This window comes from Drosophila serrata, unplaced genomic scaffold (genome assembly GCF_035046125.1).
Source record: "Drosophila serrata isolate PLE 108 unplaced genomic scaffold, ASM3504612v1 contig_302, whole genome shotgun sequence".
Taxonomy (NCBI): Eukaryota; Metazoa; Arthropoda; class Insecta; order Diptera; family Drosophilidae; genus Drosophila; species Drosophila serrata.
The window spans coordinates 979,892-993,174 of record NW_028257200.1 but is presented as its reverse complement, the minus strand read 5'-3'; the positions used below and the strand labels follow the sequence as shown (position 1 = coordinate 993,174).

Below are 13,283 nucleotides of genomic sequence, written 5' to 3'. Positions count from 1 at the left end.
CCTATGGCGCCGCGACCTCAGTATGTGCGTGGCCTTCCCAGTGTTTACATCGATAGTGATTGTGGCAGTGATATGATGACTCGAGAAATATCTCTGGCCAATGGAATATAACTGGATAAACATGATGAGATATTCGATACCCTGCTTAAAGTCACCAAGATTATAAGTCTACACCGGAAGAATGTAAGCAATGACGTGTCCTCCACTGGGGTAAGTCTTAATCATGACAATTATATCTTACACATATTATTATTATTATATCATATATGTACATATATAGATGATATAGGAGGGATCAGACCTTGGTCTAGATCCTAGCCTAGGTCTAGCTTTTATTATTCAATTAAAAACATAAAACTGTGAATGTAAAACTGTAACTGTAAAATTGTAAATTTTGACATAAATAAATATAATTTATATTATATTAATTCCTGGTGATTGAATTTCAATCTGTATATCTTGTTTTAAATTGAAGCGTAATTTATTATTAAGGCAGTCCTTTCGGACTTTGGAAAAATTGCCTCAGCAGTTAAGATCAAAGATCCTCACGCTGGGCGAGCTATTGGCTAAAGTTTTCAACTAGCAATAATCGCAGCTCAGTTAGTACTTCATGGCTTGCGATATTGCCACTGCACAAGGTTGTTGGTGAGGATCTGTGAAAACTTCAAGACTCTAAGACTGAATAGAGCTAGAAATACTTGAGAATTATAGGTAACCAAGTAGCACTAAAGCATAGGGGTAGTTTGTGGAAGATTAAGAAATCTAGCAAAACCAGTTGCCAAGCTTTCACCCCTTTAATTGAAAAAAAAACCAGCTTGAATCACCACGAGACTCCATCATCTGGCTATCGAATTTTACGACCTAACAGCAAACTCCTTGACTGCTCACAGTTTTGAGACCAACATAAAATCGGAGAGAATTGAATTGGGGATTCGGTGAAGGCAGTGAAAGGGTCAAGTGTCTGAGGGTTTTGCGTTCTGGCCAGATACTTGGATTATGCGAGTTAAACCGCTTGCCCGCAGTGCGGCCAAATTGTAAGCGGCTTTAATTCGACCATCGACCGAGTTGGCCTTAAAGTTAAGAGCCACTCAACACATCAACATTCCACCTCAGACAGTCTCTCTACGCATTCCCTTTTGGTATATCCAGGAGCCAGGAGCCAGGATTCAGGCAGGCACTGGAAAACAGCCGATTAACAAAGGACTCCTCCGTTGACCTGCCAAATGGCCATGGCTTGTATGGCGCTTTGTAATTTAAATGGCTCTTTTATGGTGGCCTCCATAAAATGTACAAATAAGGGTTAATTATGTCTCGGCAGTTGACGCCAAGCAGGCCGACATAAGATGCCAAAATTTGTGGGCGGAAATTGGCTAGCGGGAATGTTAATGAGTGTGAATAAAAGGGTTTTTCTTTTGCTTAAAATTTAAGATTATGCAAATTAGGGAAATCTGTAATTGTAAATGGAATGGGGATTGTATTTCCTATTTTATTTATTTTTTTTTCCATTGCCAGTCCTTATATAGGGTGTACAAATGGTTTTAAATGGTATAATTAAAGTTTTTAAACATATATGTTTATGAATATATTTATTATAAAGGATAATACTAGGTCTAAGTCGGTATAAAGTAGTTTAAAAATTTAATCGTGTTCTAAAATAACTTCAAAATATTCTTTGAGACACCTTTTAAAGAGATTTTTAATGCCTATGTATGATTGAATTCAATTCAAATTTGTTTACTTTTCTAGGACAGTCTTACTATCTTTTTTGGTGTATTAGCAAATCTTAAAGTATTCTGTAGCATTGCTTTACGGTTTTTAAATTGCTTTACAAATTAAATTAAATATAATATCATAAAGCATATTACAAAAATATTCCTACAACATTTTTGTTACTAAACACAAATTTTTTTTTATAAAAAAGTTTGACGAATCGGTTACTTAATTTGTATTTGCTTCTATTCAAATTCAAATTCAATCTGCGTCATAATATCAAATAATTGTATTAAAAATGATTATTACATATGTACTTATATTTTCCCCCCCTTAGCATAAAGTCCCCAATTAATAAGCCTCATTTTATTGGGCTTAACGCAGGAATGGCTAACAAATCATTTAAAATCACACAACTTACTTATCCCTGCGTAGGAGTGACAGGCCTATGGGCCTATTAACCCTTGTCAGCAACGCCCCTTCTGGGCAACAATATCCTAAACGGATGTTGGCCATATCAACACCAAAAAACACAAACTTTGACACGGAAAACAAAGCTCCCTTTTAACAACAAAAGAAAAAAGAGGGAAAAACAAAAACCCAAAGCACAAAAAAAAAAAACCCATAAAGAACAGACTCACTCGATTGCCCCATCGACGAACCGGAAACAATTGACTCGATTACACGGCAAACAAAAACAACTTGCCAACATAAACATGACAGACCAATAAAGGCAAGGAAAAAAGGGCAACAGGACAGACAAAAAAACAAAAAAAAGAAAAACCATTGCCACATAACAACATTGTGGCAAGTGCAAAGAGTGCGTGTGAATATAAACATATATACATATATTCAGGATGGGTTTGGGTTTGAATCTGGGTCGAGTTCAGTTTAGTTTCCGGAATCTTTCCCAGCTAGTTTCACCCCCTAATTGCTAGTGGGTCCTTTTTTTGACAGGTTTTTCTGCTTGTTTTGATTTAAATAAATGCATTTGACTCCTATTTGATTTCATTGGTCGAGTTGTTCCAGCTGCTGTGAACGCTTTAACCGCATTGTTTCAGACTCTGTTATTGTTATTTATGCCACAATTCTCACTTTTTTTTTTTTATTTTGCTTTGTAAAGCGATTCTAAAAAAACCACAAATTGTTTTATTGTCTGTAGGTTTTTATATATTCTTTTTTTTTTTCAATGAGAATAAAATTTTAATTGGTATTTATTGGGGGCAGCATGCATATTGCATCTGTCGATAACTCTACTTCGTGTTGTGTTTGTGATTGGTGGCTCTGGGTCAGGCTGAAGTTTGTTAGATTAAGTTGGATTTTCAAGCTTAGAATGGAAGTTAAACCATTCAAAAGCAATAAATTTAAGTGGTATTGTTTAATTATTGCACTTTAAACAAATAATTGGTAATCTAAATTAACATCAAGGCATTTGAAAGTATTAATGAGCCTAACAAAAGATTAGCACACACATTTCTTAATATGATTTTAATAAATTGAATTGTTTATAATGACTTTGGTATTTTGGAAGATTTCTTTATCCTCCGAAATCAATATAACTGAGCTGTGAAAATGTCCTAGAGGAGCAACCTTTCAACTTACACAAAATTGTTTTATTTTCCTTTATTGAATTAAATTTAAAGTTCAATGCTTTTTTTTGTTGGAAGACTTGGGAGTGTTTATTTATTAATTATTGAAATTGCTTCGATGTTTTATCATTGCAATATTTGTAGGATTAATCAATATTCTGTTTGATATAATCGGTAAAACAAACAATTAAGTGAAATAACATCTTTTTTTATATTATTAAGACGAATGGATAATATAGTTTTTTTCCATACTAGCTGGTCGATATTTTCATTGTTCTTTTGCTTCTTTACTTTTCTATTTTTCCTTTTTATAATTTAAAAACTACATATGTCCCGCCTAAGCGTATTTAGTAAATTATTTCCTTACGAGTTGAAGAAAACAAATAAATAATAATCACAAACACTTGAATAATCATATAAATATTTAATGTCATAAGTTAATTATTAAAGTCGCTCCTCATTTAATAAATATTTAAAGGCGTGTCATATATGCAGCATATCAATTTAATATGAACAGCCTTCAGACTGGCATTTGTGCAATTTTTGTTGAGATTTCATAACCATCAATTTTGCAAATGCAGTGCCGCAGAGTCGAGATCAATCCATACAGAATGCATTTTAAACAACAAGTTGCCGGACCGGAGCCACAACGCTCACGATAATTATTGCCAGGGGAATGGTGGGAGATGTGCAGCCAGGAGCAGCCAGGATGTGGATGTGGGGGCCGGGCAAAAGGGAGCCAATATGTTTGCTTGTATTTTCGATGGCAACACGCGCGACGATGATGTCCAGGCCGGGAGACTGCCTGCATGGCCTGCGAGTTGAAAATTTTTGGAAAATTCAACCGGCTAACCAGCAGAAAGCAAGCTGGCAAATAAAAGCAGCACCAAAACATGAAGTTGGAACAGCAGGAGGGACAGCCCGGAGCGGGTTTTTCCGCAAAAGCTAGGGCAAGAGGCATGGCATCCATGCACCTAGAGGAATGAGCCTTAATGAGCTGAAATCTTTAGGGGTAAAGAATAATTTATTATAACGTTTATTCAAAAAGAAAGTAGAAAATATGTTGAAAATTAAACAAGTTTTAATAACTGTTCTACAAATTTTTCTATCCTTTTATGACAGCTGTAAGATAAAGTTATCCAATTCGGACCGTTCCGACTTATATATAAGTGAGAGTATATAGAAGACGAACTGAAAAGCTTCATTCAGATAGCTTCAATACTGAGAAACTAGTTTTCACATAATCGGACAAACGGACATTTAATATTGCAGAATTTATATTATAAATTTAATTAGCAGCTTCCTTAAAATTTACTTTAGTTACACTGAAAAGCTATAAATCAAAGAAATAATCATACAAAAAAGTTGGATTCACTCACAAAAATTCTCCCAGTGTGGAAAAGACGAAGCTGATGCAGCTGAGGCTGCCCCCGACCAGAGGTTCAAATTCAATATGGCGAAACAGAGGAAGTACAGCCGACGCAGCGAGGGGCACCAGAAGGGGCAGAAGGCTCCCAGTGGGGGAATCCCGGCCCGGCTCGTGCTCGAATTGAACCAACAGCTTGTGGCGTCAATTTGCGGACATTATTGTTTCAGGACTGCCAACTGTGTGGCGGGCAGCGAGGCCTAAGCAAAGCCGGCCGAAAACTCACCGCAATCATGGGATAACAGCTTTCCGGGCATCGGAACCTATTGTTTTTCGATGCAGCTGCATTAAAAACAACAGCCAGCCTCGTCAGCAGGTGTAGCTGCTGGTGCTATCTAATTTTTGATTATTTTTGCGATTTGTGCGAAAAATTAATTGCGGCCTCTGGTATTGTTTGCGTTTGCCGTGCTTTTGCCATCGTTTTTCATTTCAGTCAAAGATCACACATTTTGTGGAGAGTATTCCTGTTCGATTGGTAGCTGAAATAATTAAGCCGTAATGAATGCTTCTGTTGGTCGAAATATTGAACGTGCACAAGATTTGTGGCAGCATTTTGAATTGCTAATAAAAATAACAAAAATGTGCGAAAGTTAAGAAAATTTTATAAATCTTGAAAATTTAATTTGATACTGAAATGATGTCTACTTCAATATCAAAAATAGGGTTCAAAATTAAACGAAAATCAATTAGAAGTTTTTACAAAAACTTTTTAGCTACAATAAGATTCTTGATCACTGGGTATATATTCATATAAAGACAATAAAAATATTCATTTCATAGATACTTTTGGAATCGAAGTCAAAAAACCTATATTCCTATGAAAACTATAATAAATCATAATCGGATTTTAATAAAATTGTTTACTTTTACTAAGCAACCATAATTTTATGCATTTTTCTTAAATTTAATCAAGCAAAAAAGGATAAATAGAGTTTAAACATAGTAATTAAACTCTAGCTCCTTGCTAGACTAACAATTATACTATTTCTGATCAGGAATATATATTATACATTATCTTTAGGGAAATTTCACCTTTTGCCTCTTACAAAAGTACATAACAAGATATTTATATACATTATAAAGATATATTGTTTCTTTTTAGTGGGTTAAGCCATATTGCACAGCTCTGAGAATCCAGTCCACATAGTAGTGCACCCGGGTATAGACTCCCGGACCTCTGCACACCGATACACCGTAGCTGACGATGCCGAATTGGACATACCGTGGAGTGCCATCTACATTCACCGAGTGCACCAACGGACCGCCCGAATCACCTAAGCAGGTGTCGCCAGTAGGATGGGCGGCACAGATCTGTCCAGGACCGAGTTGAAGTCCCATGTGATCGTAGCACCTGTTTTCATTTATATCCTGCAACTCTATCATTTGCAACACCGCAGATGTTCGACTGTTTGCCGTTTTGCCCCATCCCGATGCCGTGTAGGAGCCAACATATGGTACTCTCCGGCTATCCGTCATTATGCAGACCGGCCTGATGTTTGCTGTTGGTGAAAACTGGTAAGAAATGCATTGAAAAAGAGGTTTTTTTTACCCACCGTTGTATTCAACATCTCGCTCGAGCCTCAGAATCCCGATGTCATTGATATGCTCAGCCTTGGTGTAAAGACGATTCCTTAAGGCCATTGTCACTCTGTACACTATCGAGCTGTCAGCCCTGGATTCCGTAAAGTACTCCCCCAAACACACAGTGCTAAGGTTATGGAAATAATCCATGTAAAGGGATCATAATATATATAATATACTTACAGATATTCGTCATTGACGATACAGTGAGCAGCAGTCAGAACAAATCCTGTCAAAAGGACATAAGAACATAAGATCACCTCCATTTTCAGGTCAGTAAAAATGTAAAATCTTACGTTTGTGAATGAGTGATCCACCGCAAGTGAAGTCATTTTCGTTTTGATAAATGTAAGCCATCCAAGGAAATTGGCCATGCCTGGCATTAATGCCGTCTACTATTCTGTCCACAACGCCTGTGAGACCGCAATTGGGCTCCAGGAACTGAGCCAGTGCCTCTTGTCGGATGAGCAATCCCACCAAAGACACGAAAATCTGAATTGCCGAGAACCTCATCTCTGCTCACCGCCAGACTCGCGTAAACTGATAGCACAGTTGTCGTATTTATTTTTATATACATCTCAGAGCAGCGGCTTATCACTGCTTAATGTTATTAATTTTATTGATTTCTTTTTCTAGGAAATACTTGACTTCTTTTATAGAATAAAAATGGAATAAAAATTATTTGGAACTTAAGGCAAAGCCTGATAATTAAATTTGACGTAGAGTTATAATTAAAAACAATCATTCCCTTCGTCTGTATATACGTTTATTAATCATCTATAAGGGCACAAAACAAACCTATAAACCAAAATAGTAAAGAATGAAATATATTTTATGTTTTTTGCTTTTGTTGTTTTTTTTATGTTTCTTGGAAGAGCTTGGGCTCAAATTAAATTTGATTTGCTTATACATAATCTTAGACGGAATGTGTTCTCTGAAGATGACACTGACTTATGTATAAGAAATAAATAGAAAAATAATCTCAAGATCAATGCCAATTGAATCTTGATTTTATGCTATATCTTTAATTCATTTCACTTTAAAAACTTTAATCTAATTTCAGAGTTAACATTGTAGTTTTGAAGCTTAATAAAGCTGATATTCCATAAATTTCCCCCTTTCAATTTTGTTTTCATTAAAAGCAAAATATTTACAATTCAATTAAGCCTGATACATGATTACATACAGGCTTTGGCCTGCATAACAAATTAATGCCATGCTTTGCATTACCATAGAGGCTTGCAGTCGATGCATGCTAAAGTTTTGGCCAACAAAGAACCACGTCTAAGTGACTATTTAATTTATTATTTTATTAAATTAAATTGTAAGTTTAAAGTTAAGGTTAAAAGTGTAATATTTACACCCAAATGTGTTGCTCCTTGGCAGTATTCTCAGTTGGCAGAGCTCGGTTGAAAGGGATTTTTTTCGTTAGCAGAAATTTCCCCGCTTTCAGCTAAATGAAAGCTGTGGTGAGTTAATCCAAACTAATGTTGCTATGCAGCGATTTTCTATAAAAAATAAAGACTTAAGAAAAATTATTTAATAAATTTCAATAATAAATTTCTTTTTATGTATGAACAAATTCGTGATACCTCTAATTATATATAATTAATTTAATAATTTATTATTACATTAATAATTAATAATTTATTATTACATTAAATCCAATGAACGAAAAATGGCAAGAAACATTTATTCTGTTGTATGATGATGACGACATTTACTAAAATATTTATGTACATTGTTTTTTTTTTATTATTTTAGTTCATTTCATCAGAATGTGGAGCTATTTTAATTTAACTTTCCAGTTATAGCCATAATATGGATATGACTTTCTAATAGCTTTACAAAAGTTTTTAAATATGATGAAAAAGTGTCTTATTGCCTAAAAATAATTTAAATACTTGTGTTTTCTTACATTATTTTTGTTAAATTTAAAAAACTTTAAAATATTGTTAAAGTAAAATTTGTATAATGAATCCAATACCCCCTACCATTATTCAAAGAAATCGAAGTCAAATGGAAAGCTTCCCTAGAAATACAACCAAATACGCAATAGGCGCAATTGTCAAATTATAAAAGTCCCCACAGGAAGTTCGACAATTTGCCTACTAAGACAGGAGAGAGAGGGAAAAAGAGCCGAAGACATAATACGAACGCGAAAAAAATATACGCTGACGAGGACATGCGATAGGCTGTTTCCTTTAAATAATAAATAAGTATGCGAAACGCGCAGTAAAGACGCCGATAAGTAGGCTACGGAAAGTGTGGTGGGAAATACAAAATGACTTCTGAACGAATCAGCCTGTGAGAAGGACTCTTGAGCTGGATATTCTCTTAAAGGCTTTCTTTATTTATATTGGTTTTTTTCCATTTACTTTTCGATTCGGATTCTTCGGATTTATTATTTCTTAATATTTTGATTACTGGTTACTGTAGGTTTTGTTACAGTAGTAACAAAAAATTGCCTAATTTTTCGTTTTCTTCTCACAAAAAAATATGTATACGTTTCATTAAAATAATTTATATTCAAATTGGTAGCCTAAACCTTTAATTTTTATACTTTTAGACTCCTTTTGAAGGGAGTACAAATCTTCCAAATCAAATTTAAATAACTAATAAAGTAGAAGTAACCCTTTGTTTTTTACGTTTCCCTTTAAATATATGAATTTATATATGATTAATAACTTAAGAGATTTCAAGTGTAAACAAGAAAGGAAGCTAACTTCGGCACGCCGAAGTTTATATACCCTTGCAGATATAAATTCTATGACTTGGAATCTCAACAATATAAATTATATTTATTTGTGTTAAAAAACAATAAAGTAATACCTGCTTTCATTTCATTCACCTATACATATTATATTTGCAGTTTTACATTCGCAGATTTGCATTTTTCCTCTACATCTAATGATCGTTTGTATGGCACCTATATGATATAGTCGTCCGATTTTCATGAAATTTGACACAAAATGTAAGACTAATATAAAATGGCTATACCTCAAATTTGATGAAAATCAGCTGAATACAGAAAAAGTTATAAATTTAATTGAATTAATTTCTCGATCGTTCCTATGGGAGCTATATGATATAGTAGTCCGATTTTCATAAAATTTTATGCAAAATTGTAGAGTATAAGAAAATGGCTATATCTCAAATTTGATCCAATTCTTTTGAAAACTGAAAAAGTTAAAATTTTTTTTTTTTAATTTTCCGATCATTCCTATGGCAGCTATATGATATAGTCGTCCGATCCGGCCCGTTCCGACATATATACGAGTGAGAGTATATAGAAGGCTAACTACAAAGTTTCGTTCAGATAGCTTCAAAACTGAGAGACTAGTTTGCGTAGAAACGGACAGACGGACAGACGGACAGACTGACATGGCTAGATCGACTCGGCTGTTGATCCTGATCAAGAATATATATACTTTATATAGTCGGAGGTGCCTCCTTCATTGCGTTGCAAACTTCTGACTGAAATTATAATACCCTGCAAGGGTACAAAAAGAAGTGTTACTCCGCTTGGTTAGCTAATATAAAGTAATGCCAGACGAAAGTGCGATAGGGTTAAGTAAGTTAACTCCTGTGAATCAGGATCCCTCCTCTCGTCACGCATATTGCGTTGCAGCTCACCATTATGCTCGCGTCTGTTATTAGCCTGGATGTAATGCCCGCAAAGTGCATGCTTCTGACTTTGCTGCATTCGTTTCAAAGTCATTAGGCGGCCACCTCGCCCACAGATGATACAAAGCCCCAACGAAACCCCATGCAAATATACATGCGGGACACAGGACACGGTAGCCAGGAGCTGGGAGCTGGGAGCTTGGAACTGGGAGCCGAGAGCGTGGTCATTATGCGGCTGGATATTTTCCACATTTCATGGCTCAAGTGCTTATTTGAACTCGGGCCAGGGGTCGCGACCAAGAGGGCGCCTTCAACTGGCAGTTGGAGTTTTCAGTTTTCGAGTTTGTTTTCCGCCTTTCCGTTTTTTATTTTGCGCTACCTCGAGCAATTCAGGAGAAGCACTTAAAAATCGACACGGTATGCAGTTATTTGTTATTTGCCGTTTGCGAAAATTGCTTACTTGGAGCGGCCACCACCTCAGCTCTGTCAGGCACCCAAATACATATATATCTCCGGTTTTCAATCAGCCTAATGACAGAGACGGTTTGAATTTGCTTTTTAATTAAAAGAAAATACCATTCAACATTGTCCAAGAGCCAGGCGCACTCGAAAAACTCGAAAGTAGAACTACTCGCAACAGAGAACTTGGCGCAAAGAAAGCCCAGGCGCTGATAAAAGGAGAGACAGAGTCATAATAACAATAATAAACAAGTTTCCCACTTCATTTTGAATGGTCCGGCGATGTCCTGATAGCTACTTAGTGCCAATATTAAAATCCGGCCACAAAGCCAATGGCAGTTTCCTGTCCAAATAGATATAACAACAACATCAATAAAAACAACAGCAGTTGGTAAAAAGCAACTGCAGCGTTAGCAGAAAGCAAGTTAATCAGCATTTATGAAAGATTTTCCAAACTTTTACTGCACTACACAGGAAGTTATAGTCGTGAAGGGGTATTCCTGATGTATGGAGTTGGTTTGTCATATTAGAATTGAGTTTATCAGCGAATTAATCTAATATATATTGTTTTACCATTTTATAATTTAAAATAGTGTATTATTGGAAAAATTATAATATTGAAACTGTAAATATTAATCAGTAAGATAAAAAATACCGGCAAAAATGCATCTTACATGAACAAAACATCCTACTCTTTTACTATTATTTCTTTGTGTTTTTTTTTGTAAATAATGCATATGTATATTATTTTACTATTGGCTGTTAATTTTTTTTTTAACTATACAACTTATTCTCTGTTTCTTTTTATTAAAACGAATAATTGGAAATCTTTTTTTAAAGATATTTCCTGGTGGAAGCAAAACTATCTTTGTGTGATGTCTCACGTATTTGAGTCTCGATTTCAATTTAATTGAAACCAATTTTTAGTAAACAAATCACAATTTTAAATTTGTTCATTTATTTTTTAATCTCTCAAAATGTATGTAATATTTATTTTCTACTTTCTGAGCAACCAAAATAAAATAGATAAGGGTATCATGTTTTATTTCCATTAAGGTTTTTCCTTCTTTACATTAATACTTCCAAAAATAAAAGTAAGTGTCTCCAATTTTCGCCTTTGCAATTATTATTTTCTTAACGTTCTGTTGCCCATCCATTTTTTAGGAAGTAAATAATTTCATATTTTTATGCTGAAGCATTTATTTGCTTAGCTAGCTGGCTGGATGGCTGGCTGGTTGGCAGTAATCTGCTAAAAGAATCTGCCAGTCGAATGTTGGTTTCCAGACCATAGCAACCTTCCTTGGCCACTCGAGGTAATGACACTTTATGTGGCCAAAACTGGAGTGGCTTTGGAGTCGGCAGACAGCCGAAATGCCAGTCTGCCGGCTTGTGTCCTGCTGCCTTAGTTTGGTGTCTGTGTAATGTGCTTTATACCCCTTGGTTGTGGTTAGTTTTTCGAACCAAAGGCGTAAGCTCCAAGAGCGCTTATGTCTGAGATGGTCCTTCAGAGTTTTGTGTTTTTTTTTTCACATTTTTTCTATGGGTTTATAATACGAACAAGCCTGAATCGGTGAAGAGGCGATTTGGTTTTGATTATATTGAGTACTCGGGCTTAAGAGTCTTCTGTTTTTCAACGTCATCTTTATGAAATTCTATATTGAAAGGTGTTATTTTTTATGAATTTATTAATAGGTAACACTTAGCATTAAAAATATTTAAAAGCGACCTTTTAAATATATATTAAATTTATAATTACTAAATTGTTGGTTAAATAACATCCCTAAAGCCATACCTTATAGACTCTATACTAAAGCCATTTGTGCCTATCATCTGCATCTAAGTAGCTTCCTCGAAGTGGGTGAGGCGTGTCCGGCCTTTACAATTTTAAACACTTCCGCCGCACAATGCTTGAGGAAAGTAAATTAAAAAATTTAACTCAAACCATTTGTTGTCCGCACGTGAAAGTTTCCCATTCGGTTGTCTGTCTGTGCAATAAACAGGAAAAAATTTACGCGCTGCTAACATGCAACTTGTGGCTTGTGTAACTGGCAACTTGAGTCAAGGTTTTCTTGAACCACCAACCCATCCAGGTCCTTGGGTTAATGTAATTCCTCTAACATCCCTCCCCCCTTCGGGAGAATGCATAAAACTTGCAGCTGGAATGTTCTGCTTGTGCGGGGGAGTCCCCTTGAGCGATTCCCATATTATAGTTCCACTCGAGCAACTTTGTAATTGAAATCAAAGTGTGTAAAGTGAGCTCGAAATCAAAACCTAATGCTACACACATGAACACTTCCAAAGGCGAACCCTTCTCTCTATTGAGCCATGAGACAAAAGGCGGCAGCATTTGGAAAACTTGGTCATTTATTTTGATTAAAGTTGGCCAACAATTAAACAATCTGTAACTGAAACTGTTTCGAGAATTGCTGAGAACTGTTTGCCATTGACTATACACCTCGTCTTGGTTCACATTTCACGTGATTGGGTTTCTTCTCTCTGTGGAAACAATGGCCGAAAGGGTGAAAGGGTAAGGGGTGTCCTGGTTGTGTGACTCTTTGTCCAAGTTTTCTATTGATTTACAAATTCTCGGTCTTCAATGATTTTGTCTATTGTGAAAAGGTAAAAATTTTAGAGAAATATTTCTGGCATTGTCTTGCCATATATTGTGAAATATTTAAATATAACTAGATTACCTTTTATTAAATTCTTTTTATTTCACTTTCACTATTTCTTTAGACTAAAATCCGATGTATGATGAAACGACATTGAGCCTGTTATTTAATTAATCCTTGAACACAAATTCCCTGACTGTTCATTTTGTATTTGGGGCATTAATTAATTTCATATTCATTACAAAATCTATAATTTATATGAAAATAATTTCGGCAACA

General features: G+C 35.2%; 1 protein-coding gene and 1 non-coding gene across 2 annotated transcripts; both read right to left on the bottom strand.

The window, feature by feature from the left end:
• Positions 1 to 495: 495 nt before the first annotated feature.
• On the bottom strand, positions 496 to 641 carry LOC147643012 (U4 spliceosomal RNA). The gene has a single exon (XR_015272683.1). It is a non-coding gene; the product is annotated as a U4 spliceosomal RNA (small nuclear RNA).
• Positions 642 to 5,823: 5,182 nt separating this feature from the next.
• On the bottom strand, positions 5,824 to 6,819 carry LOC110180609 (chymotrypsin-like protease CTRL-1). The gene is made up of 4 exons (XM_020948293.2): positions 6,603 to 6,819; positions 6,490 to 6,535; positions 6,279 to 6,433; positions 5,824 to 6,224 (listed from the first exon to the last, which is right to left on the bottom strand). Exons 1-4 carry the CDS (start codon positions 6,817 to 6,819, stop codon positions 5,824 to 5,826), a joined length of 819 nt encoding a protein of 272 aa, XP_020803952.2.
• Between the last annotated feature and the right edge of the window lie 6,464 nt (positions 6,820 to 13,283).